At 37.8% G+C, this 26079-nt stretch overlaps 1 protein-coding gene across 6 annotated transcripts in view; it reads left to right on the top strand.

Moving 5' to 3' along the window:
- ARPP21 (cAMP regulated phosphoprotein 21) overlaps positions 1-26079 on the top strand; it is a 246702-nt gene that overhangs the window by 115686 nt on the left and 104937 nt on the right. For 5 of the 6 annotated variants that reach the window (XM_063130056.1, XM_063130046.1, XM_063130037.1 and 2 more), the window contains exons 2-7: positions 14118-14288; positions 15985-16157; positions 16894-16935; positions 17630-17713; positions 21319-21469; positions 24030-24108. In XM_063130056.1, coding sequence (XP_062986126.1) covers positions 16023-16157; positions 16894-16935; positions 17630-17713; positions 21319-21469; positions 24030-24108 — 491 coding nt within the window. In that variant the 5' untranslated portion in view covers positions 14118-14288; positions 15985-16022. The remainder of the gene's footprint in view (positions 1-14117; positions 14289-15984; positions 16158-16893; positions 16936-17629; positions 17714-21318; positions 21470-24029; positions 24109-26079) is intronic. The other variant, XM_063130022.1, reaches the window with a different exon arrangement.

Genomic DNA, 26079 nt, shown 5'->3' with positions numbered 1-26079 from the left:
AACCATTGTTAGTAAAATCTGCAAGAAAGGCACTTTTGAGGACACCCACTTGACAGGCATGCGTGAGAGGGTTTTATTGCCGGTGTTAATGTTTACATTGCTGTAATTTTTGCTTTAATTTGATGTATACCGCCTTGCTTGTTGTTACAGAGAAATAAATAAATAAACAACCCAAGGTCTCCCTTGCTTCTGCAGTGTGCTGCTAATTAGCATGTCCAAATAACTGAGGAGGAGGAAGGGAAGGACGGAAACCACTGCCTCATTTTCCTCTTCCTCCCACTCTCAGGCCATAGCTAGACAGGGCGATATCCCGGGGATCGCCCCGGGATCAGGGAGGGATGATCCCACCCTTTCCCCGGGATCTCACCCTACATTTCTAGCCCACTTTTTCCGTGGTCTCGGGCTGATCCCAAGACCACAGAACGTGTGGGTGGGCATTGCGGTTTGTCCCGGCTCCTTGCAAGTAACCGCGAGGAGCCGGGCACAGAACTCCTCAGGCGCTCTGTGCCCATCGGGGGTGGGGTAGGGGAGCGGGGAAATTAATTTTTTAAATAAAAACTCACTGTTTTGCGCACAAGCGCTCCGTTTCCTTTAAAAAACAAAATTAAATGGTGGCTGTAATGTCGCACGTCACGTGTAAACCAGGGCAATGATGTCACAATCATAAAATCGCCTAGCTGAGGCCTCAGTTGAAAGATAAGTAAAGGCAAAAGGTGAGGATGTTTGGGAGTCAGGGGCTGGTGGGAACTGCTTTTTGTAGCTGGCAGGGCTGGGTAGGTTTTTTTTCTGGAGGTTTATTGGCATTAATAACTTGTTCAAAGACATTTTGCAGAGGTGCACTTTGTAATTGAATTTATGCTTGATCTGATGTACTTAGAGCAGCAATAAAAGTTGGTGATGATGTGGATAGCAATGGAGTGTTATGGTTTATCCAACTTCCTTTCTATACATATTCTTACACTTTAAATTCTAGTATTTTGGGTGCTTTGATGCAGTTAGCTTGTTTAAAACAAGTCAGATTGTTTTCATAAAAAGTAAACAACATTTTGGATATTATGAAGTTTCTTTATTTTGAAACCATGATAGAAGCTTCAGAGGTTTCTGTTCCAATAATAAGATTTAAAACCTCGTTAAAATAGTTTTCTTCCTTTCCTTTGAACTAGACTGATATTTCTCTGTGTTAAATCTTCAATGGCCTAGATAAAACTATTGTCTCACGGGATACTGATTTGATTTTCATGTTTTCTGCTGTATATCCAAGTTTCAGGAGTCTGTTCGAGTAGATATCTGACCAATTTTGTTGGGTCTGCTTTTTTTTTAAAAAAAGAGCAGTTTAAGAATTCCATTATTTTTTACGTCAAAGATTACAATTAGTCAAACAATACTGTTTGAACAACTAAACAGCACAGGTAGTTTTGCCACCCAAACTGAAGTTGAATCTCAGTCATGTGAAATGTGCACTCCATTCTTCTTATATGGGACATGGTGATCCAAATGGTTTGGGGTTTTTTTTATGACTAGTGAATAGAAATAAGTATCATTGCTCACTCCAATGTAAGATGAATATTAAGCCATTGTTTTATTTATTTATTTAGTAAAATGTTTGTATCCCACCCTATATCACTGGGTTCTCAGAGTGGCATACAGATAAAATCAGAACAATGTAAAACGATAAATAATATACACAGCTTGTTAACAAATTAAAATCAGAATTTTTTTAAAAAAGCAATACAAACAATTAAGAACAGTTAAAACTATGTGCAACTATGCAGAATTTAGTCCTCCAGGGCCTTGATAAAAAAAAGCCATGTATTAGTTTGTTATAAATGTGCTGCATTGCATTTGGGCATTTTGAATCACCACTTTAACCAGACAAGGTTCTACCCTTCTGCTGATACATTTCCTTAAGACCTGTTTGTATTATCATTCATCCTTAATACTGGTTTTGTTTACAAAAAAATGACTGGTCAATGTGAAATTCAGCTCACATCTATCTCTCATATTAACAACTTTTGCCTTGGTTCCATAAGTCTTCTGCCTACAAACATCCTTCTCATTCTCTTTTCCTCACTTCGGATTCATATTTCTTCAACGATTGTCTACACTGTCCCATTCCTTTAGTAACCTTGCTTCTGTGGTCCTTAGCCCCCAGCTTCCCTACCTACCGAGATCTCTTTCCAGTCATCACCCTGTTCCTCAAAGCTACTTTTCCTAGGTTCTATATGAGGATTTAATCTTAGCCAAATTGTCAACTTGGCTCACAGAAATAGGATTGCAAACATGCTCACAGCACTGTTCTTTAGCACTTGGAATGTTTGTGAATATTCCAAGCATTCACAGTAGCTCAGTCGATCAATGTCAGAAGCTTTACCACTACACATGTAACACAATATAGATTCTACCATTAACTTGCTTTGTGTTGAAATTGTTCAAGGAATTCCTCAGTCAAGTGAATGTTGAGTCACTGAAACTCTTTGCACACACAAGTTTGTTTAGAATTCTACTGTGTAGGAGAATGAAGTACCATGAAATGAATAGTATTCTGTGAACAGGGGTTTAAGGTTGCTTTATAAAGCAATTCTTACAGTAAGTCTTCTTCACAAGTTATTGATCCTCAGCAGAATCCATTCGCTGCTAGATTGTGTGAACAATAAGATATAGTTCCTGCCTATTGACTTCTTGAATTGCAACCCTTCTATTTCATATTAAAAGACCTCCAGACACAATCAGTGGAAAATCAACTAGTTAACGTGTTTAAGTGAATAAGACATTCTTTTAGATACATATTTTCTGAATTTAAGAAGAGATGTATAAAGGAAAGATGCTGATAATCCTCTTAAATTTCAATCTATTCAACACAACAAGCTCCATCTGCTTATAAATCATGCCCACAATCATTACTGTATTTCAGCAATGAGTTATCATTATTGTCACTTGGCTATGCTGTTTTTCCTTTTGTAACTTCTAGATTGTGTGGGTGTGCAGTGAAAGCTTCTATTTGTAGTTGGTGATATTTATCAGTTGTTGTGTTAAGTATCAGCAAAGTATAAAGAAACTAAATATTCAGTATCCCTTCCTCTCATCTAACCTATATAGATTTCTGCAAATTCAGTAGGACCCATCCTATAACAGTTTTAGATTTATCTTTTAAATATGTTTTATTTATAATTTTTGTTTTGTTCATTAATACGATTATATTTTACTGCCTTCATTTTGATTCTTTGAAGCCTTAGTAAACAGACTAAAGGCACCATCCTATGCATGTTTAGACAGGAAAAGCATGTTTCGTAGGATTGCACCCTAAGCAATTCAAACCATGGACTTGATCAATATGACCTTGATTTGGTTGCTTTGGTTGCCTGGATCTATTCACTCTAGTCCACTTGTTCTCTGTTTATGGCATGTATTGGTCTGGATTGCATAAATTGACCCTTTGGTGTTGGTTAGGATGGCTGTGTCCTACTTTACACAGAACGGTCATCTATTTTTTAGGGCTGTCAGAGGACAGTCCTCCATTTGAAGGCATTCTCTATTTGAGGGCTGCCCAATTCAGGTCTGCATCTCCAAGAAAAAGAACCATAAGAAGGTAGAGTGGGAGGCTTGCAGTAGTTAGCACCTTGACAGCAGGCTGAGCTGGCATACAATTCACCTGGTCACAGCCTTTCCCCTTTGGAAATGCGTTGAATTTCTATTGAAATTGAGCATTTATTTATACATTTGCATTTATACTTGTAAATTGCCATATGCAATTTTTGGGTAAATTTATGTCCTCATTTTTGGTGATGTGTAAATGGCCACTCTCAAGTTGGTGGTGAATGGCTCTAACCACTGGGCGTTTTGGGGCACTCCAACTTTATTGTTTATGTGAAGTCTCAGGACTGGTTCACATGGTCCAAAACATGAAAGACATGTAGGTCTCCCACATGTGAGTTCCCAGAAAAAATACCCCCCAACTCACATAGATACTTCAAAAAGTGCTTCCACGGTTGCAATTATCAGTGTCAGGCAGCAGTGGCTGTATCCAGGGCAACCATGGAGAGGCACTGAGATGGTGGGGTTGCATCATGTGGGAAGTATTCCAAAATTATGACACATGGTTTTGAAATTACTCCCTGCTTCTTAATCTCACCCAAGTTCATTTCAAAAAGAATGATAAATTCAATTATTGGTATTACATTGTTTTAATGTAATGAAATAGTACTGGACAAGAACTGCCTCAGTCACTGAAGTCATAGAATAGAATCATAGAATAGTAGAGTTGGAAGGGACCTATAAGGCCATCTAGTCTAACCCCACTGTAAGTGGAAAAAACATGGACCTAAAAGATCTTTCTTGTAGTTTATTAAACATCCCCAAGCCCACTTAATGGTTCTTGAACTGTATCACAGAGTGGCAACAATTGATCTTTTATTTTCATCATCATCATCATCATCATCATCTTCAGAAAAGTCTTAAACAAATAGAAACTACAAAGCATGATTGTGAAAAACCAATTTCAGTCTCATTTCCCCCCCCAAATGGAATAAGTCTGTGAAAACCTCAAATCTATTAAAATGGAAATAAGCAAAGATATTTTATTATTCTTATTTATATTCGATATATGATAAGATTTGACATTCAGATATAGCACACCTGCAATCCTCTGAATGTAGATTAAAAAAAAGTTAACTGCTTCGCAGGACTGCCTTAGATTTTTGGAAATTCTATATCATGAAATCTGCATCTAGGATATCTAAAACCCCACTAAAATAATGCAGTTACAAATATTTTTGTTTTTGTTCAACAATGTGTGTGGTTCAGGGAATCTATTTACTGATATTCCAACCTGTTCTTCATCTTGTCTTTAGAACTCTGAATCTTTGTACAAAGTACTTTATACAGGTGATGTTCCTAACAGTGGGATAATTAGTTGCTCATGGATAAAAGGGTTAATTTGACAGTTCAAAAGGCATACTATACTATACAATACTGTTTCCCACACTCTAATCTAATGCACCACCAGCATTTGGGGTGTGATCCCAAACCCATGGAGATGGGGGGAACTTTGTGCATAATAAAATAAACTGACTCTGGTGTGTTAAATTACCATCTGAAGCTGCCCCCCAAATTATTATTTACTAATGTGCATATCCATTTATTTCTCAAAGTACTTCACACCCACCTGCAACATTTCCAACTGCATGTATTTTGATTTCTTAATCTTGTTTGCCAATTATCTTCCAGTCCTGTAATATACCATGAGAAGTGAGTCCCGAGAGAAAAATCCATCTCCCAATCAAAAATTTTGATCGAGCCTTCTCTGGTTTCACTATTCTCAGGCTCTTTTAGGTGTTTGTCATGTGATGAATTGAATCCTTGCTCTAATATTGAAATATGACTTGTGCGTACTTTTTTTTTAAAAAAATCAGTCATTCTTATAGTCTTTCTACAGTCTATTCCTACAGTCTTTCAAGCATTTATTTAGATAAGCAGATGTATTTATTTTGTAGACCTAGCCAAAAGATTAAGAAGATAGGTAGCAACAATAACAATATTGAGACTATCTCCAACCCCACAGCAAAACACAAACCAAACTCTTTCAAATTTTCTAAAAGGATAAGCCAATTTGGAACCTGTTGAATGTTCAGAGGGAGGAGTTCAATACTTTGAGGTGGCTTGGGAGCTGGGAATGCTGAGACCGTCTTTCTGCATACTTTTGCAGCTGGAACCTGGCTTATAGGTATATTATTAAGATAGTGACTCTGATTAGGTTGGCAAAATGAACTATGGGCTTTATGTGTGCCGCCAAAACAGCAGGGTAAAGATTTTTCCACCCCAATACAGGGTCCCAGTGCAGATATTGGAGTACTGGTATGATGCATTCCCAGTGTCTTATCACTCATTGGGAAGAAGATCACTACATTCTGCAACAGCTGAAGTTTCCAGATAGTTTACATAGGCAGAAACCTGTGTAGAGAGCTTAGTAACAGTATAGTGTTGAGGAGATTTAGCCATAAATATTAGTTGCCAGATGTTTCCCATTTTATTGGAAGAGGTGCAACCCTTTTTGTCATTTTTAATTGATGGATATCTGGGGAGCTATAGGTGCAGAAACATCCCAAGACTGCAAGCCTGTGTCAAAAGCAGAGGGACAGACCCCATGAGGGATAGGTGTCCCAAGCATCTAACTTGGTTGCCACCTTTTATTTCTGTTCTTGGAATATTTACTGTTGTATGGATGTCTTAAACACTATATCTGTTCAGGCTAATTTAAAATGAGCAAAATTATATCGATTAACAGTGGAGCTCAAGTGAGTATGCATCATGGGTTTCAAATGCAATCACTTATTTTCATATATTTAATGTGAATGCAAACTAAAAGAGTAATGCAACATTCTAATCGAGATCTAGTAATTGTTTTAGACAGTCATTTAAAACTTGATCTCTGTTGCACAAAAGTGTGTTATTTCATTTCATTTATTTCATTTCTCTATTGCCCAGTAGCTAAACATTAAATACAGGCATGCTGACAGTATTTTCAGGGTTCCATTTTCACAGGGAATGTCTTTGCAGGATTCTCACTGAGACTCAAGGCCAAAATAAGCCTAAGGTGCAATCCTATGCATGTTCAGACAGAGACAGGCATGCTGAGAGTTGTAGGGTTTTTTTTAAAAAATCTGTCTAAACATGCATAGGATTGCACCCTTAATCATATAAGAAAACTTCAGAAGTGTAAGGCAGGTAGGTAGTCAGCAAAGACTCCTTCCAACTAAGTGTTAATGGGAAGACTAGAGGCAAGTGAAGGTTTGAGAGGCAAATGAAATGAAAAGTTTCTCATCGACAACTGGTCAACCACTGTGTGAACAGAGCGCTTGACTAGATGGACACTTGATCTGACCCAGCATGGCTCTTCTTTTGTTCTTATGTCATGATTCAGCCAAAGGAACAATAGAATAAAACTAAGAGAAGGAGACTATTGTGTGAGTCTAGGTCCAGAGGGCTCTACAGCTAGAATTAAATTCATTCATTCGTTCATTGGGAATGTGTTACTTAAAAATAATTTCCTTGGAAAGCTTATGTTGGAATATTTGCTGATGTACACTTTGCATTCAGAATAATCCAGATTCAACTCCTGGTTTCTTCAGGTAAGCTGGGAAAGACTCCAGTCTGAAACTCTGGAATCGCTATAGCCAATACTGAGCTCAGCTTGGATCCAGAATCTGCCTTCCATGAGAGGCTCTCCTGGCTCTCTATGTAGCATTTTCAGAGAGCAGAAGGGGCTGCCATATTGAGGAAGTATCCTGAATATAGTCCCTATATTGCCAAAGAATAGTCAAATGTTTGCTGAATATTCGTTTAATGTTTGACATCTGATGACATTGGATTACAATATTCAACATACGGCAAGTGTTTAATAGTTGACATGCATTAGTATTTCATATTTGATAGTTGACATATAGTAGTATTTAGTGCTTGATTATATTATTTGATATCTGCCAGTTTAGGACCTTTACGTTTTGATGTCTGCCAGAGTGTAAGCATCAAGAGAGGGCAACAAATCTGAACCAGTCACATTTCAAGGTTAGATTAAATACTGAATATTCATTTTAAAGTAGACAATGGTGCAGTTAATAATTATGTCAATATTTTAATATTAGTAGAATGCCATTTCTTTTCTAGAATAAAAAGAGAAAGGAAGTAAGCTTTCCTTCTTAAAGCAACAGTCAAGCAGGGATGAAACAAAGAAAGTTGTGAGTGAAGTTTTTCAGGCAACTTTTTATTTGACAGAGGTTGACAGTTGCCTTAGATTCTTTTCCCTCAGAGGTAGATTGGCCATAATTATTCAACTGCCTGAGGAAAAAGTACCTGCAAACTGCTACTGAACTAGAAAGAGTATTTGATTTGTTACAATGGCTGTTTCTGTAGTTCACACCACACTAAACCAATTTTTAGCCTAGTAGTGCTTCAGATCAAAACTTTCTGCTTTCAGAATTACAGTGCTTGTTTTCCATTTCTTTCTTTCTTTCTTTCTTTCTTTCTTTCTTTCTTTCTTTCTTTCTTTCTACATTACTTTAGAGCAGGGTTGCCAGCCTCTAGAGGCCTGGGGGACATTTTCAACCCCTGGATGCCTGCTGACGGCTGCAGGGTAACCCCCACCCCATGCCAAAAGATTACATCTAGCTGGTTTCCAAGCTAAATTTATCACTTTTGGCACTCCATGTTGGCTATGGAATGCTGAAAAGGCCAAATTTAGCTTCCAAATAAGATAGATTTGCATGCTTCATAGCTGCTATGGATGCCATTTTTTTTAAAATGCTTTTTACATTGGGAGGGGCACTGGGGGAACCAGGGGGCACACTAATGGTCTTGCATAGAGAATAGACCAAGCTTTGCATGGGTGGAAATAATCCTTACACTGATATACAGAAGGCTTCAAGTAAACTTACACAGCTGTCAGAGTTGGACACATTGTGCCCACAGTCTTAGTGAACTCATGTCTCTTGGCAACCATATAGACTTATAGCCCCATGAGGGAGAGGCTTTCCCATTCCATTCACCTGAGGAAGGTTGTTCCACAGGAGGGGGAGTATACTGAGTTTTAAAAACAAAATGATCCTGAGGTGCACAATCCTAGAGTCTCCATAGTATGCATGCCAAGTTTCACAGTCTTGGAACTATGGTGTTGATTGACAGACACATCCTCTTTTATTAGGATTATATATGTACGCACAGACACATATTGCAATATATACTGCAAGTATATTGCAGGCATTTGGTTATTGATCTACTGCTTTGCATTATACACGTTTATAACCACATCCTTTTCTAGACATATGTGAATGAATAATGTTACTACTATTGATCTCCTCAAAACCATTGAATGTGATCAAGTTCCAGCTCTCTTAATGAAATCAAATCCTTCCATGGGGGCTATATCCAATGAATGTGCAAATAAAGGACCCTTTGCACCTCTTGATGGGTGCAAATGAATCTCTGCTTTACCCCTTGCATATCCCATCTCTTTTCCATCTTTACTAGATTCAAAAAAGGAAAAAGTCTCCTCTGCTCTTTGATTGACACATACTCCACCCTAACCAGGTGTTGATAGAAACAGAGGGACCTTTCTTTTTTTGGTTTGGAACACCTCAGGAAGGAACTCTCTTAAATATGATAGTGAATATTCAACATATTACACCTGGAGGTTGATATTGTTTGTTTTGCAGGAGACTTAGATAATGCACATACATGGTTAAAAATTCTTTTTTTGTCTATTCTTTAAATGGCTCCTACCATATGCATTCAGCCAAATGTGTCCCTATATAAAAATATTTTCAGATATTGCATATTTACTCATTTAGCTTATTAAAATATTGCTGCTACTACTAATTAATGAGATGCCCTCAAACTTTGCTAATATTAATGTTGATAAAAATAACTTAATGAAAAGAAAGGATCAATTGAAGCTGCAGAAAAAGATACTAAACACACACACACACACACACGCAGAGCGAGAGAGAGCTGCATGTTTCTAAAAACTGCTTGGGACACCCAACAATGTTTGGGTGTGCTGCAGCACAAAATTTATCCCAAACAGGTTTTAAAAAGAAGCATAACAAATACTTACTTTAATAGTCTGCTGAAATCCCATTGGTAACAATACTAACCTGTGCAGGTGTCCCTTTTTGTTTTCTTAAAAAAGAAATGCCTTACTTCCACTCCTGGCGCAATGTGGATTGTGGCTAGGCTATTGTAAGTGGGAGTGGGAGGCGAGGCGTGGAGTCACACCATTGCTGGCCTCTCCATGGCACCAACGGAGGAGGGAGGGGGGATCAGAGCCCATTTATTGGCTCTCACCCCTCCTGTCCTCCTCCTTTTTGAAGCGCGGTTCACGAGCACCAGCAACGTGGTCAGCGCCCGATAAAACGATGGCATGAGGCCGCATTAGAGAAGATGCCCGCTTAGGTTTTCCCTTTCTGCAGATCTGTTAATTAATGTGGCCCTGTTTAAATCCCAATCTTGTGTCCACCTCGTTATTTCCCACACTCTGCATTCCCCACAAATTCCTCTTTCATATTATTAGTTAGGTATACAGAAAAAAAGATAGTTTACATCTGAAATTATTGTTTATGTTTGTGGCCTGGTATCATTCAGTTTGATAACAGTAAAAATTATAATTTGATTGGCAGATACTTTTTTTAAATGACCATCTGGTAGTAATTTTGTTTGTAATAAAGGACATCTATTACGTTGTGTAGAATAATGTGTTGAAATAAGCGATATTCATTATTTTTATGGTGAGGTGATGTATTGGGTTCAAATTACTTAAACCCAGCGATGACAGTTCACTCAGGACATTACTTATGTGCTAATAGAAGAATGTAAACATGGCCTAGTCTATAGTGGGTGGTTATATAATGAAATTTTGCTTTCTACCACAATGTTCTTTGGGGATATCTGAAGTTACGGATGTCAAAGAAATCTGCAATGGTTTTGTATGAATTTGGATTTCTATAAATCCAATCTGCAGGTTCTGCAGGGGATCAGCTTTTTATGACTCACATGGGATTCTGTGGACTATAACCTGTGGACTAAAACCAGGCTATATCCCGATCCCGGGATATAACCTGGTCTAGCTAAGGCCTTGGTTTCAAATTATACACATAAGCCTTTGGCTTGTTATATTCCCCATTCTTTTCTCATTTTTTAAAACCTTGGTGGTTGGGAGCGGTATGCACCAACACACATACATGCTTGCTCACTCTCAACAACCCACAGTTTAAAAACAACAACCCTGAGTTGTTGTGATATGCCAATGGGCCACTGATCCCAATATTTAGGAAATGTAACAGATGGCAGCTTGTAGATGTTTCATCCACAATTCAGGTTCAGAAAAGCAGTCAGCTTTAGGTAAATTCACCACATTAACAAAAATAATTGTGTGAATTGGCATGGAGGCTAAATTAGCTCAAGAAGAACAGCTTTTAATGGGGCAAATATATAACAGATGTGCCTACTCACGTAGTTTTCACATCACAGCCTAATACTCTGATCCTAAACACATTACTTAAAATGAAAGTCCCGTTGGTTTTTAATAGAATTAAGATCCAACTAAGGCTGAAGTCTGTTGCATGCTTACTTGAGAGTCTGCACAGTAGGAATTAGTAGTGCAGTTAGGGCTTAATGGTCTTAGATGGTAATGTGTATTATTTCATTTACTTACATGTGGTAAAGATTTGGGGGCCCTGCTGCTCATTCTGCTGAGTGGGGGCATGAACCTCTGCCCAAAGTCTTTCTCTGACAGTTGGTATCACTATTGGACTTGTTTCCAGATTGGTGTGCATGTGTGCTTGTGATTGTAAGTCACAATTCTCACAGGATGCTTGTTCCTATTCCCAGCTGTTGCTGTTGCTGAGCACGTGGAGGCAAATTGCTAGGTAGGGAAAGAATAGCATTTTCTCAGTGACATGTTATATCAATATGATCTCTGGGAAAATGTGATATCTCTGAAACGGGTTATTTTGTCGGAAGACATCTGGATCCCATGCCTACAAAATGGGAAAATGCTCCCCAAAAGTCTCTGTTCGCTGGAGAGAGCAATCCTATGGGTGAGCAGAGAACATAGGATTGTTCAGAGTCCCCCTCCCAAGGTCATAGACATTGCTATGACCTCAGGATGGGGACTCTGAGTTCTGATCCCCTTCTTCCACCCCCTCTCAACCTCTGTGGAAAGAGCTGTGCTGGTTACTTCCCAAGGATGCAAACATGGCCTTGGAGGGAAAGAAAATGGGCGGGGAAGGGAGGGGAGGGGAGGGGAGGGGAGGGGAGAGGCCAGTGTATGAGAAATCCCATGGACTCTCCAGCCAGCTCCCAGCTGTGCACCTTCTCCAGTATAGGCAGGCTCAAAGGCCCATCTAGAGGAAACTGGTAAAAGGAGGACAGAAAGGCCAAAACTGCTTTTGTTGCTCTTCCCACCCTAAGGTTACAGTTTGCCACTATGGAGGCTTCAAAGCTAAAATTGTCAATTCAATAAGTATAGCATGGGGCAGCAGTAGCAGCACTGAGGGGGGCAGTGGAGGGTGCGCATGCAGCCTATGGATCATGTGTTGTCCACTCCTGCACTAGCACAACTTCATTAGCACTAGCAGAACATTACCATTAGATTCAGTCCTCATTGAGGAATCTGCTTCTTGTGTTAGTAACATATGCACCTGTTTAAACATTTATGTATGTGCATGTCTGTATATGTTCTAAGACTCATTGAGGAATCAGTTTCTCATGTCAGTAAAGTGCTAAAATACAAGTTAAAGAATAGTTTTATGTTCCTTTTTTGTTTTTGTTCATATATATATATATATATATAGCTGCCAATGCTGGTCCAAAAGGATTATGATATAATCCAATATGTTGTTTTTCTCCATTATATATATATGCTGCTGAACAAGTTACTCTGACAGTATTTGCACAACCTTTTTGCCAAGAAGGTGGTACTCAACGGCTATTCTTGTTCTGTGAATAGTTCAACGTGTTCAGACCTAATAGGAGTTTGACTTAACATGAGTTTGACTGTCCTGTTTTTTATTAGCTTGTTTCAAGCAAAACAGGACTGTTTCTTTAGTCTTCTGTGGCAAAGTATTTACAGACTTGTCTGAATGTTTGTTGTGTTTTCAAGTTGTTATCACACTTAGAAAGATGGTTGAATTCTGGATTGGCTTTCTAACTGAACTTGAGGTTTTTGAACAAAAACTCCCATCTGGGTGAGTTCGGAAGTCTTTTGGTTGCCTCTGTCATAGATAAATTGAGAAACAATGAGAATTTTATTTTATTTTATTTGAAGTTTGAGACATATGCATTTTCTTCTTGCTGTTTGGTAGGCTTTTCACTGAAAGAAGATAACTGATGTTGAGTTAATTTGTCTGTAATTGTTTTGTTCTCAGGGTGCTTTGACCACTCCCATTGCTTGTACTGGGACTCCATTAAGTATATTTTCTCAAAGGACAGTTACCATATTGCTGCTAAGAAGTTTCAGCTAATATTAAGCTCCAAGGAGTAAGATAACATTTATACTGTTGCATATAAAACAGCAGAGCATGAGAAAAACATATTTACCTCCTAGTAATTGTATACTGATATATGCTATGCCTGAGCAGCTCTTAGCATAGTTGGAGATTAGAATATGTAAAAACACCACAACGTGTTATTTGTTACATTTATTGAAATAACTGTTTGCTGGTTTCTCTGTACAATAGAATTCATGCATCTTACTGTAGTTGCCACTGTTAACAATTTAATACCAATACACGTTAGAATCTGTTGTCCATTAGTATAAGCTAGCACATGGCATCCACATTCCTAAAGATTTAAGGAACAATTCAGTGATTGAGTTGTCAGATTATCAATCCATTGCCAATCATGGCTCTCCAAGAGACGTATCATGATATTTTAATACTTTGTAAATGTTTCTATTTTCCCTTTAACCTCTTACTTTTCTTTTTAACCAAATGCCCATCTGGTAGCAACATTAACTATAAACATAGCGTAATGGGTTTTTGAAGCAATTGTGCCTTCTGTCTGTCTCTCTAAACAATCTTTTTTCACTCCTTCACATCTCACAGTATTCTAACTTCTCCCTAATTTCCATTGCTCGTCATTGTTAACTCCCTCTTAGCCATTTTGATGGCTCTTCCTTATTAAATCATCTCATTTATACCTGCTATCGAGGTCACTTTTTAACAGAAAATGAAGCTTTGGTTACAGAGCAGACTTTTTTCTTCTTTAGCGACAATATTGATTTCCATTGAAGCAAACAGATGAGCCTTTTTTTTATTGCAAAGTGCTAGAATTCACTAAAAAGGTTAAAATTGAAGTGAGTAATCTTCGGCACATAATATGCAATTGTTAATTTTAGCTCCGTGCGTAGGAGCTGTTATGACTTGAACAGCCGGCTCTAGCCTTCATTAGAGAAGAAGCACACAGTTTTTGAGACAGGTGGAGCTGAATCAAGCTGTGAAAGTGATTTGCTTGAAGCTGGTCATTAGTGTTAGAAATCTGGTCTCTATTTATTTTATCTTTTAACCCTACCATGATTATAACCATTATTATCGGTGTTTACTTTTTGTCTTTTTCCCCCTCCCCACCAGGTTGATGACGATGATCTCTCAAACTCTGTAAAGAACAGCATGGAGATTGGCACTCTGAACTGTTAATGGGGTCATGGGACTCACATTGTCATTGATCACTTGTGTGGATTTAACCAGTGAGGAGCAGCAGAAACTGATAGAAAGGCATCAAGAATTAACGCAGCACTGAAGGTAAACAGCTTCTTTGTTACATGCCTAATGGCAGGAAAAGGTTTAATTTTTGTGGATTTGCATCATGCGCCTATATCCACATCAGGTCTTTGAGGGTGTATTGCATGAGTATATGTTGCTTGGGTACTTACAAAAATAGGGTTAACGATTAAGATTCACACAGCAGGATTTATACTAATTATATTTAAAATTGTGAGAAAGAATGGATCAATTTCAAATATAAATATCCTCCAAATAGTAAGATAGAATGTAGGAAAAGTATAGTATGGGAGGAAATAGAACAACATGATGGTGTAACAGAATACTCTGGACAAACAACTGGTTGTTTTGATTGTTATGAACCTTCTCTTTAAATCATGCAACTTTTGCCCCAGTGTTCACAAGTAAAGAAATACAGAATATGTACATTTTAAAAGACCATCATTGTTCTAAGGGTTTTTTTTTTAAATTAAAAAATAATTGTTCCACTTAAGATTTAATTATGACCTTTTGTGGTCTTTTTGTTAAACTACAAAGCAAACGCTACATTAAAAATGTACACCCATTTTTCTGAAATTAAAAAAATCTCTCAATGTACTTTGTATTTTCCTTTGAAATAAACAAAGAAAGTGGGCATTACAATATCTGTTCAGTGTTAATTGCAACCTGTAAGAGAAACATGATGAAGTGTAGATTTATATAATAACCATGATTAAATTGTGAGAAGGGCAAATACTGAAATCTGTTTTGAAATAACTCCTCTTCTTCACTGCACTTATTTTTCGTCTTAAGACGATTTTTTTTTAAAGGCAGGGTGGGGAGAACAAGAAGTACTGAATTATTCATGAGATACACTTGACAACTGATCAGTAGGGAGGTGTCAAATGGGTATTTTATGAGTAGGGAGTGGGGAAAATAATAATAGGCTTTAACTTTGAAAAGCCATTTTGAGCCCTGTACAACTGACTATTGTGAGCTGAAAGCAGTGCCATGCAGTTAAGATATCTTCATTAGAACCACCCTGCCAAGGGCTTCTGGAAGGATTTCCAACATGCTGGAGAGTGACATGGGGTTTGGAAGAGGCTTATGATTTTTATAACGGAGCCGTCAGTTTGATGCCTAGAAATGATTATAATGAGGGCTTTATCACTAACTTTAGAATTAATTTTATATTGAAATCTTTTTCAAACCAAATGTAATTTTGTAGTTCTTGTAAAAAAATGCTATAATATTTTTTATGCCCAGGAGAATGATCGACTGATAGGAGTGTGTGGATTACTTTCATTTGTTTTTTTAAGCAGGAGATTGACATTCTTGTGGAGGATCTAGTTTACTTAATGCCCTTCCAACCTAAAAACATGAATAGGTTAAAATGTATTTGTTGTATCACCTCCTTGGCAAAAGAATTCCTCCCCATCCCTACTTCTAAAGCTGTGAGATGAAAATGGTAGGATAAGGAATTGCAGTGGAACCTTCACATTTGGATTGTTTTCCACACTGAGTACTTGAAATCAAGCTGGTTGGCTTGTTTCCTTTTACAGAATTCAGCTTTCACCTAGAGTACTTTAGTCCATTACCATCCTCTGAACTGTATTGTCGCTATTCTCAAGCTTCTTAATGTACTTAGTTAGTTCATCATGAAGGAAATCAAAATATAGCTCATGGGAATAAAATGGCATATTACACTATTTAGTTTTTTAATGTCTTGACCTTCCAGGTCATCAAATCTCGTTCTTTTAATTTCTATCCGGGAGAATGTCTGAACAAGGTAAAGCAGAGGAAGCTGGAAACGAGCAAGACTCAGCCATCTCCCAACAAGAGAACTGCATCTTTAATAAAACTGAAAGCTCAGAGGCAGATGACAAAGAGGAAAATGGCAAATCAGACCAGGTAAGACTTTTCTGTGGAAGATTCTTCTCTCTCCCCCACCTCCATTTTCTCATTCTTTTATTTTATTAGATTTTTCATTCGAGTAGAACTTCAGCCAGCTAGCCACCGCACCTAGTTCAAATTTTGAGTATATATTTACCTTCATTTTATCAAACCATTCTGGAAGAATATGCATCTTTATCAGTTATGTTCATATTGTGTCATCATCATTAATATAATTATATTTAAAGGCTATGGAGCATGTTTCAACTGAATGCATACTTCAGAACTATGCAAAGAGAGAAAAGTACATGTATTGCAAGAAAACTCTGGGGGAAGACGGGGGAGAGATCTATAGACATTTTGTAGTAATGCCCCTTATCTCTGGCTATGTTGTGATAAGAAATAAAAACAATACTGAAATGTCAGTCTGCTTAGAATTTTCACTTAAATCCATATTCAACTAAGGAGAGAATATAATAATAGAGGGAGTTTCTGAAACTTTCATTAGTTGTGCATTTTTAAAATAAAGTGTTTACATATGTTTAAAAATCAACACAATTATGACTTGTTACGACCAGTGAGATTAGTGCAAGGGCTTCTTATGGAGTAATTCTTAGGTCCACAAGTTGGTAAGTTATTTGACAACCACTACATGAAACTGGTACTTCATGAATGCTTTAATGAAGTGCTGTAATTCTTGTTATGCATGCTTTCCACCTATAGTCATGCATAATTTGTCGATTGCTGTTCACAGAAACGAGGTGCTAACCAGAACCAGCAGAAAAAGAGATCCAAGGTAGAGTTTGTGATCGTTTCCTTCGGGTCTTGATAAACTGGCCTGGGATGAAAATTTGCATGCATATGGCTGATTATGAAAGCTTATTCCTGTTTTTTTCACTCATGTTGTAGTTAGGTGTCATAAGCTCAGTGAATATTCATGGGTTATTAGCTATTTCCGCTATTATATTTCTATAATATAAGATGGTTTTCTTTTCATGTATTCATGTTTCTATGCTATCCCACTGGAGAAAGAAAACTTTTTTTTTTCATTTTCCTAGTCTGGATATACTTTAACTAAATGGGCATATCTTAGAGAGGTGGCCAAGCCGAAAGATGGAAAGGGATAGTGAAGAAATACCTTTAAAAAAAGAAAAGGCTTGACACATTTTATTTTATCCAATATATAATATAGATAAACTGGTTACAATTAAGTGTGACGGTTCAGATCTCTCTGTCTCTCTCTTTTTCATTTGCATTTCAACTGCCACTTTTGTTTTATATTAATTTCTGCATAGGAAATAAACTATTTTCAGCCTTCCCCTATACCTGTGTTATCCTTCATTAACCCCATGGCTACTCAGAAGCGCATACCTGCGTATTAGTCAGAGTTTTTGCTACAGTAAGGGCTATCTCTATCGGATACATAGTGTGAAAGGGTGGGTGCATATGTCAGTTTTCAGAAGTGATTTCCTTTTTCTTCTATATTTCAGTCAGGAGGGAAGGGAAAACTGGTACGAAGTCTTGCTGTATGTGAAGAATCTTGCCCTCGTCTGGAAACAGATAATGACAATCAGGTATCTAAAATTGTTGCCATCAGCTGCATGGTTAACATTCCCTTCCATGTGCATGATAACAATTGTATATTTGGGCTTTAAAGGAATTTCTTGATTGTGGGAAACCAAAATCACCTTTTACAAGAGCGTACTTGATTTTTTTTTGAAATGAAATAAATGAGTAGCTCAACAGTATGTCACAGGGTGTTATTTGCTCTCTTTTTTTTCCAGAGCCCCTGAAAATTTCAACAAATGGAAAAGAATTCAAAAGAATTCAGTTTAATTATTTTTAAAATTCAAACAAAAAAGATAGAATTGTTATTTTCTCTAAGGCTATCTCTTTTAAGTCTACACCAGGCATAGTACTGAGTCTACTCTGGCTTCTAAGTCATGCAAGGTCCATGTATCAGTTCCCCTGAACCTGTTTCATAGTAACAGCAAATTTCTCTACCCTCTAGGTCATAGTGACCTAGACGCAAATGCATTGTATTCGATATGGTTCATTTTTCTGATTCTTGGTGCCAATTTTCCAATATTGCAAAACGTGTATTTGAATAAGTCTGTATTATTGTTGTATACCATTTATTCCAAAGAAATATAATGTTATATATATATGGATCAAATCAAGAAATTTTGATTTAACAGATTTCAGAATTTTGCAAAAAAATAAATTGCTTCTGCACTTATTGAAACTAGCTTACATTCTCTTTCCATTTGCTTATATAAGCAAATTTAACAAGAATACAAACCAAAAAAAGGATAAAAGCAAACTTCCTGCCAGTATTTCTTACTTGAAGACTCAGATATTGTTTGAAGAACGAGATCAGCCATAGAGAGGGAGAGGAGTTAGAGAATGAAAGATGAACTTTTGTTAGCACAAAACAAATATCACATTCAAGTGTACTTTCTAAGACTTTCCTCTATTAACTTGAAATGAAACAAATCAAGCTCTCCTCTTTGGACTCTTTACTATGGAGAGTTTTATTTTATTTTTTGAAAGACCAAAAAACCCACCACCCCATATCTTATTGAGCTGTGGGGTTTTTGTACTTTCTCCTCTTGCTGCTCTACAATGACATTTATGCAGTAGGACAACAGATAGATTATTTTATCAGTTGTGGGTAGATATTTTAAGAAAACAAACACTATGCTTTAGCTCAATTTGTGTTATTAGAAATTTGTAGCTTTTGTTCTGCATTTTATTTGTGTTTTCTACCATTTAAGTGGAAACTGAAAGGAGCATCATATAAATATATCGGATTGTATTTAATGTTGCATGGTAGCTTCTGATGTACTCTCTGCAAAGGAAAAAGGAACATTATCCTCCACAGAGACTAGCAGATTTGGCGGTAAATACCTCTCCTAAACCGCCCCCCACTGCCAAACAGAGGAGGGTTCCAGTTCACATTCCTTGTAATCCCTGCCACGGTCTGGTCCACTGCTGGGGAGAGTTCTTTGGCCGTACAGGGATTAAAATATTTTCTGCCACCAAAGCCTGCTTCTTGAGGATGATTGACATCGTATAATAAATTACACAAGAAGTGTACATGATTTAAATGCTGATTAAATTTGCACTAGGGGAGGTAGACCTCTTTGAACTGACTGAAGGAACTTGGAAGAGTTGTGCCAATCGATATTGTTTACTTTTTAAAAGTTAATTTGGATTTTTCTTTATTTGTTTATCTTAGCTGTTTACAAAGCACAGGGTCTAAATTATCAGAGAATGTATGGTACATTGCCAGTACTACAGAGTATGGATTGTACTACAAATCTTATATTTGTATTATATTTGAAAATTTGCCTTGATTTTCCTGTGTAGGAAAAATCTTGTTACCTGTATTACTTGATCATGAAAGCTTACCTGATCACACACTCTGTCCTTACTTTTAAAAGGAATGTTGCCTCTAATGTTATAATAATGGTTTATCAATGTATTATTGCAAATGGAACATCTCCTGTTGTTCGCTACACATATCCTGTATGAATGTATTTATCAACGTTGTAATTTTATTATTGAGAAAAAAACAACAATAAAAAAATGAATATAAGAAACAAACAATAGATTTTTTTTCACGCCTCTGCAGCAATTCTGTGTCTGTTTATTTCAAATCCAATTAATATGTAGAAATGGTATGTTACATGTATGGCACAAACTATATGATGTATGCTTATATGTCTGTTTTAGGCTGTATGTAAAGTCTGTCTTTCCTTCCATTTCCTGTAAAAATGCAAGTGCACTATAACAGTCACTTTGACGTCAGGATAAAAGACTGAAGGTGGTAGAACCAATTATTTCCCTTATTTGAATGGCACAGTTGCACCTTTTCCAGCTAGTCAGATTATCTGGAGAGAATTTACAAGTGATTCAGACATTAACTACTTATTATAAATAAAACATTTTCACAGCATATTTCCCCCACTAACTTTAAGTTCATTGACTGCAACTTGTTAGTCATGAGCAATAAGCTAATTTAAGCCCCAATGATTACAATGAGATTTAGGTGTTCATAACTGTGTACTGGGTTGTGTTCATGATACGTAGTCAATAAATACATTTAATAGCCTCCCCCTTCCCGTTGCCAGCATTCATATTTTTTATGAAATCTTCTCTAAGACCTACACTTTTAGGTATATTTAAGGTCTTAGCTGATGGACCCTAGTGACTTATGATATATGTTAAAATTATCAGAACACCTCCCCGCAACACACACACAACATATTTTTATAGAAAGTGTGGACATTTGAGTTATTCACTTCTTAAATCAAGCTTTCAGGCACTGCTAATAAGGCAATGTAATTAACCATGGCTCTTCTAAGGCTCTGTTCCTAAGAACACTTAGTAGGACATTGAGTAAATGTCTGAGAAATAGATCAGGTATACGTTTTATATTATATTTTAGACATCTTAAATTGAATTTACATTTTAATTGAAGAAATTAGGCTTAACCTGGCCATATTACCATTTGTGTTCATCTGACTTCTCTTAGATACAAAAGAGGTCTTCACTGAAAGAGCACAAGTAATAATGAATGTTTGGTATAATATAAAATGTAAAGTTAACTACTGCACTTGAACAGTGTCAAGTTCTAACTTGCTAATCCTGAACAGACTTTGGTGAAAGTAAGTCCCACTGTATTTTAAGCTGAACTCAGTTCAAGCTAAGTGTGCTTAGTCTGAGATACCCCTGTCTTCAATATCTTCGAAATGCATTATATTTAATTCAGTGGAATTTATTTGGCAGCTTAGAATTTCATCATTAAGATTTTAGTTGTAAGTCCTCATTACTAATACTGTTTGTTAGGCACTCTTATTTTTAAGTGCTCTTAAAAATTAGTTAGAAACTAGTGGGTCATACTGCAAGAAAATTAAATTTACTTTGAAGGAAATAACTTAAGATCAAAATGTTAATCTATTCAGGACTAAATTCTGAGCCTCAGTGGTATCATCCAAAATATACACCAGGAAGCAAAATTTATCCCTAAGATTACACTATGATTTTCCTCATATTAAGTTTACCAAATACTGTTTGGCTTCAGCTTTTCTAAGCATGCACTTCATTATGCATTTTTGGAAGCCATGCCAAGTTTCCTGAATCTGGCCCTAAATTATTATATTTTTTTCAACAGGAATCAATACAACTACAACTTTCAACTTTCCCCAGCCTACAAGAAGAGGATAAATCTAGTAAAGATGACTCTGAGAAAGAAAAAGAGAAGGATAAAAACAAAGAAAAAGATAGAAACAGTGAAAAATCCAAGATAAGAATGTTATCAAAAGGTGAACCAAAATATTTAAGTCATTATTTAGTCATTTAACAAAGTCACATATTAAGTCATTTTTGAATGTGTGTATTTGCTTATATATGTATTTGATTTGGTTTGTGCATGTATTTGATATTCTGAATCTATTTGTGGTATTGTAGTATGTGTATTTGTTTACATATTGTTTGTGGAACACATGTATATTTCGTATACAAAACCCTATACCATTTGTGTCCCACAAACTCAAATGCAGCCTCTCAGCTATATATGTGGCAGGCTGCCTAGAACTGCCAGAGCAGGGAATTGTCAAAAACCTACCAGCCCATAATATGCAGTTAGTGAGCTCCATTCAGTTTGGTGGCTCACAAATAGTGCTGACCTGATAAATACTCATATAATTCGCTATCTGTAATTATATGGAGGGGGAGAGGGAGGAATAACGATTCTGCTTTGGCAGGCACACAGTGGACTTGTTCATTAAATTCTTAGTATGAGATCAACAGTGGACCTAAAGGATGGGCAATCCCTCCTCTTCCCTACCTGTAAGGGGGGGGGGGGGGAAATGACAAGAAAAGTGGAGCATCCCATTTTCAAACACAGAATCTTGATTCAATCATTAGCTTCTTCTCATACAGAGGGAGTGAGCCAGATAGCTTGCTCCAGGTAGGAACATAGGAAGTTGCCTTATATTGAGTCAGATCATTGGTCCATCTAGCCCTGTATTGTTGACACGGACCGGCAGCTGCTCTCCAGGGTTTCAGGCGGGATTCTTTTCCTTACCCTAGCTGGAGAAGCTGGATATTGAACCTGGGACCATCTGTCACACTGAGCTATGGCCCCTCCCTTGGTACGATCCCAAAGGCCATATAAGTGGTGTGTGTGTGTTTTGAACCACTCCACCACCACCCCACTCAGACAGCATATGGTGTGTGTATGTGTGTGTGCGCGCGCATGTGCACAGTAATTGTACATATTTTTTTAGATTCCGCTTAAAATATTGCATGGAAAAGGATGTAAGAACTGCCACCCAATTGTGCTACTAGTGTTATGTTAATAAGCATTCACCAGTACACACTAAACCGTATTTCCATATTTTCACCCTGATCCATGAGAATTTGATGATTAGCAGGTGGTTTGGAGGGAGGGTATCTAGAATGAGATATTCCTCCCACAATAAAGGGTTGGAATGGCAGCTCCTGAATCTATAGATTGCTGGATCTATGGCAACTATTTCTGGAATTACCATATGGGGGAGACTATTCCTTGCTCTTAAAAACTCTTCCACATCTGTTGGTTGAGATCAAAATACAGAAACCTGTTGCTGCAATCATCTGTTGCTGTGCATACATCTGTCATGTAACTGAGGCTTTTTTAAATCCTTTTCTGGGAAATAATACCATGACCTTAGTCTTAACTCATACTTAATACACAACTTACTTGTCCATACACACAAGTTTTTGGAGTGCACATTATAAGTGCCACACATGAAATGTGTAAAACCAAGAATAACGGATTGTTGATATAGTTGTGATTCAGTCTTGACAAATGTCCTTACAGTATCATGGAAATAGACTTTTTGAGTGATATTTTAGTCTTATCACAGCATTGCTGTGCTGATAATCAGTCCACTGTAATTACATATGGGGTGTGTAAGAGAGAGAGACTTTGCTACCTACAAATTTACACACCTTACGGCTTCCCGGTGTGTTATGGGATATAGATCTTTATTAGCACCTAAATCATCATTTTGATACTATGAGATGATGGGGCCTGGTGTAATGCTTGTATCTAAATGCATCATGTGATATTGGAGTGAGTGCTTTCTGGATTGCTGAAAAGGATAGACACTTCACAGATGATTCCAAGAAAATGAATCAATCAGGCTGCAACCGGATAGAATCAAAAATACCCTGCTGCTTGGGGTATTCAGGGATGTATAGAACCTCCCTTTCCCCCCAAGAGAAATGTGCTGGTTTTGTTTTTAAAATGCTTTTCTGCTTTCTTCAACATTTGTCACACATTTCCCTGAGCTGAAACTACACATTCACCTTGAAACTTTTGCTTGGGTGAAATTTGGTGCCAACCCTGGACGTAACAGATTTCTGAACTTTGGACACAAAAAACATTGCATCCAGTCAAATTTCAAAACTAGTCCTGATTGCCATTTTGTCTTCTATGTTTGCTTGGATTTTGTTAAGTTTGTTCAAGCAAATACAGATGTGTCCAAATTTAGGATATGCCTGTTACTTAACACATGCACATAGTACCTTTGTATTTGGCAGTTGAAAGAGATGGAAAGACTTTAAGTGGATCTATACATCCCTTGGATTCTTCAAAAGCATGGCACGTTGTATTCTTATTCAGTTATACTTTGCGCTTGTAGCTGTTAGTACAGTTAATTGGAAGATTAGATACCCTACCACTATTCCATAGGGTGTTTTTTTAATGTAAGTCACCCCCTGCATGTAGCACACACCCTTAACAGGCAGCCAGGTGTGGGGACAAGTTTGCACCACTTTAAAACAAAAAAAAATCCTTGTTAGAAATGAAACTATTAGTAATATGTGTTTTTTCAGACTGCAGCCAAGAATACACAGACTCAACAGGCATAGATTTGCATGAATTCCTTGTTAACACATTAAAGAATAATCCCAGGTAAGTGAAAAAAAACCCTTTTGTAGCTTGAGATCTTAGCAAAGTGGGAGCTGTGTTGTGTTAGTTCTAGAAAGTGTGGTGGTCATTATGTGGGAAATAATACCTATGATGCTATGAATGCATATTGATTTTTAGCAAGAACCTCTATAAAAATCAGCATGTACTCCATAGGGTTTTCATTTTCCCATAGCTTAATTACTTTCTCAGAGATTAGCCACACAGACCCCTACCTACCTCCAGGTTTGCAAGATATCACCTACACCAGTGTTTCTCAAATGCAATGTGTGCGCAACCTGGAATGATTTGGATTGGGATCATGGCACTCTGGGAGGGAGGATTTAAGTTTCCCCCGCCTTGTTTTCATTCTGAAATTCCACCCTCCCATGAGGGATGTGAAAACAAACATCTCCGCTAGAATTGACATTGTGATTTTAACAGAAAAGCAGACTAGAAATTTAAGAATAAATAAATATAAGTAAATAAATTGGTATGGTATTCAGCATCTTGTGAATATCGGCTTTCTTCTTCTACTACTACTACTACTACTAAAAAAGCATATTTCTAGCCCTTAAAGCTTTGGAAATATTCTTAAATGTGAAGACTTGGTTAAAGTTCCAATCCTACACTCACTTACCTGGAAGTAAGTCCCATTGGGCTCAATGCGGCTTCCATCTGAGTAGACATGATTGCACTGTCAATCCCAGAAGTTTTATTGTAGGGTTTCCAGTCATTGAGGACCAGGACTTTAGTGCTTTGCATAGATTTATCTTACCTTCTTTGTAAATAAACTCCTCTCCCACGCCAGCCAGGTCGCCAGTTTTATTTTTATCTCCGGTTGGGCTATTAATAATTCCCAAAGCGGCTTGTGTTCCCGGCAGCAAAATTGCTGTTGCCTCTCTTGCCCTTTCCAACACAAACATTGCCTCACCCACCAATGGAAGGTAGGTGAAGTGTGAAGATGGAGAAGGGATGCCTGATCCCCACACCCATGTCTTTACCACCTTCCCAATCCCACTTTTTCAGAGGTTGGTATCCTGCTCATTTCAGGGAGAGGTATCTTGCTCATTGGGGCAACTACCAAGCTCCACTTCCTCAAACACTGCAGCCCAAGAGCCACTGTTGGTGAGCACAGCCAACTGTTGAACATTCTGGCTCCTATGCTTTACACAAACACACCCTCCTCCTCCATGCCTGCCCCATCTCCTGCCAAGCTAAGAAGTATCTCCTGAGAACTGACTTTTCTGCTCACCACCTTTTTTCTGACCCTGCTGTATCTCTCAGGGGAGGAGCCTCCTTGCTCCACTCCTTGACTCTGCACCCAGGTCCAATGACCACTGCTATTTGACTGGTAGGGTGCTTCCCACCCTCAAAAATATGGTTAGCCAGGGTTGTTGAGAGATATGGGGCAGTGGAATCTCTCTGCAGGTGCAGATATGCCCACAGGCACCACATTAGGGAAGTCAGTGGATAGTGAAGCCTCTGGCTGAGCTGTTATTCTGACACAGAATGTTCACAAACATTCCAACTGTTAGGGAGCCAAGCTGTCGGAATGTTTTCAGTCCACTTTGTATAAGAGAAGGGTAGGTTGCCACTTTAACTAGGATTAAACTTCTGGGACAGAAGAGGTTTGTAGAGCAGAATGAAACAATGTGTGTATTGCCCAAATCTAAGAAAACCATGATGTGTGTTACCTTTGCTAGATGTCATGTGCCAGTGGTGCACAACCCGTGACCCATTGGCCACATGCAGCCCCCAGACATGGGCTACGTATCCCCCATATTCCCATCATGCTGCTGCATTCCTGCCTTCTGCTGATTAGCATTGCTCCTATTGCATAACTAATGGTGACACAGAAGCAGCAATGTCAGTTGGGGATGCTGGGGGTTGGCATAGGAGACTTTAACCTCCCCCTCCCTCAGTGTACCACTCAGCAATAAAGCCCATTTTGTAGCCTTGTACAGGCCACCTTTT

Source organism: Elgaria multicarinata, chromosome 1 (genome assembly GCF_023053635.1).
Source record: "Elgaria multicarinata webbii isolate HBS135686 ecotype San Diego chromosome 1, rElgMul1.1.pri, whole genome shotgun sequence".
Classification (NCBI taxonomy): domain Eukaryota; kingdom Metazoa; phylum Chordata; class Lepidosauria; order Squamata; family Anguidae; genus Elgaria; species Elgaria multicarinata.
Note: the sequence above shows the minus strand (reverse complement) of the source record. Positions and strands in the feature narration are given on the sequence as shown.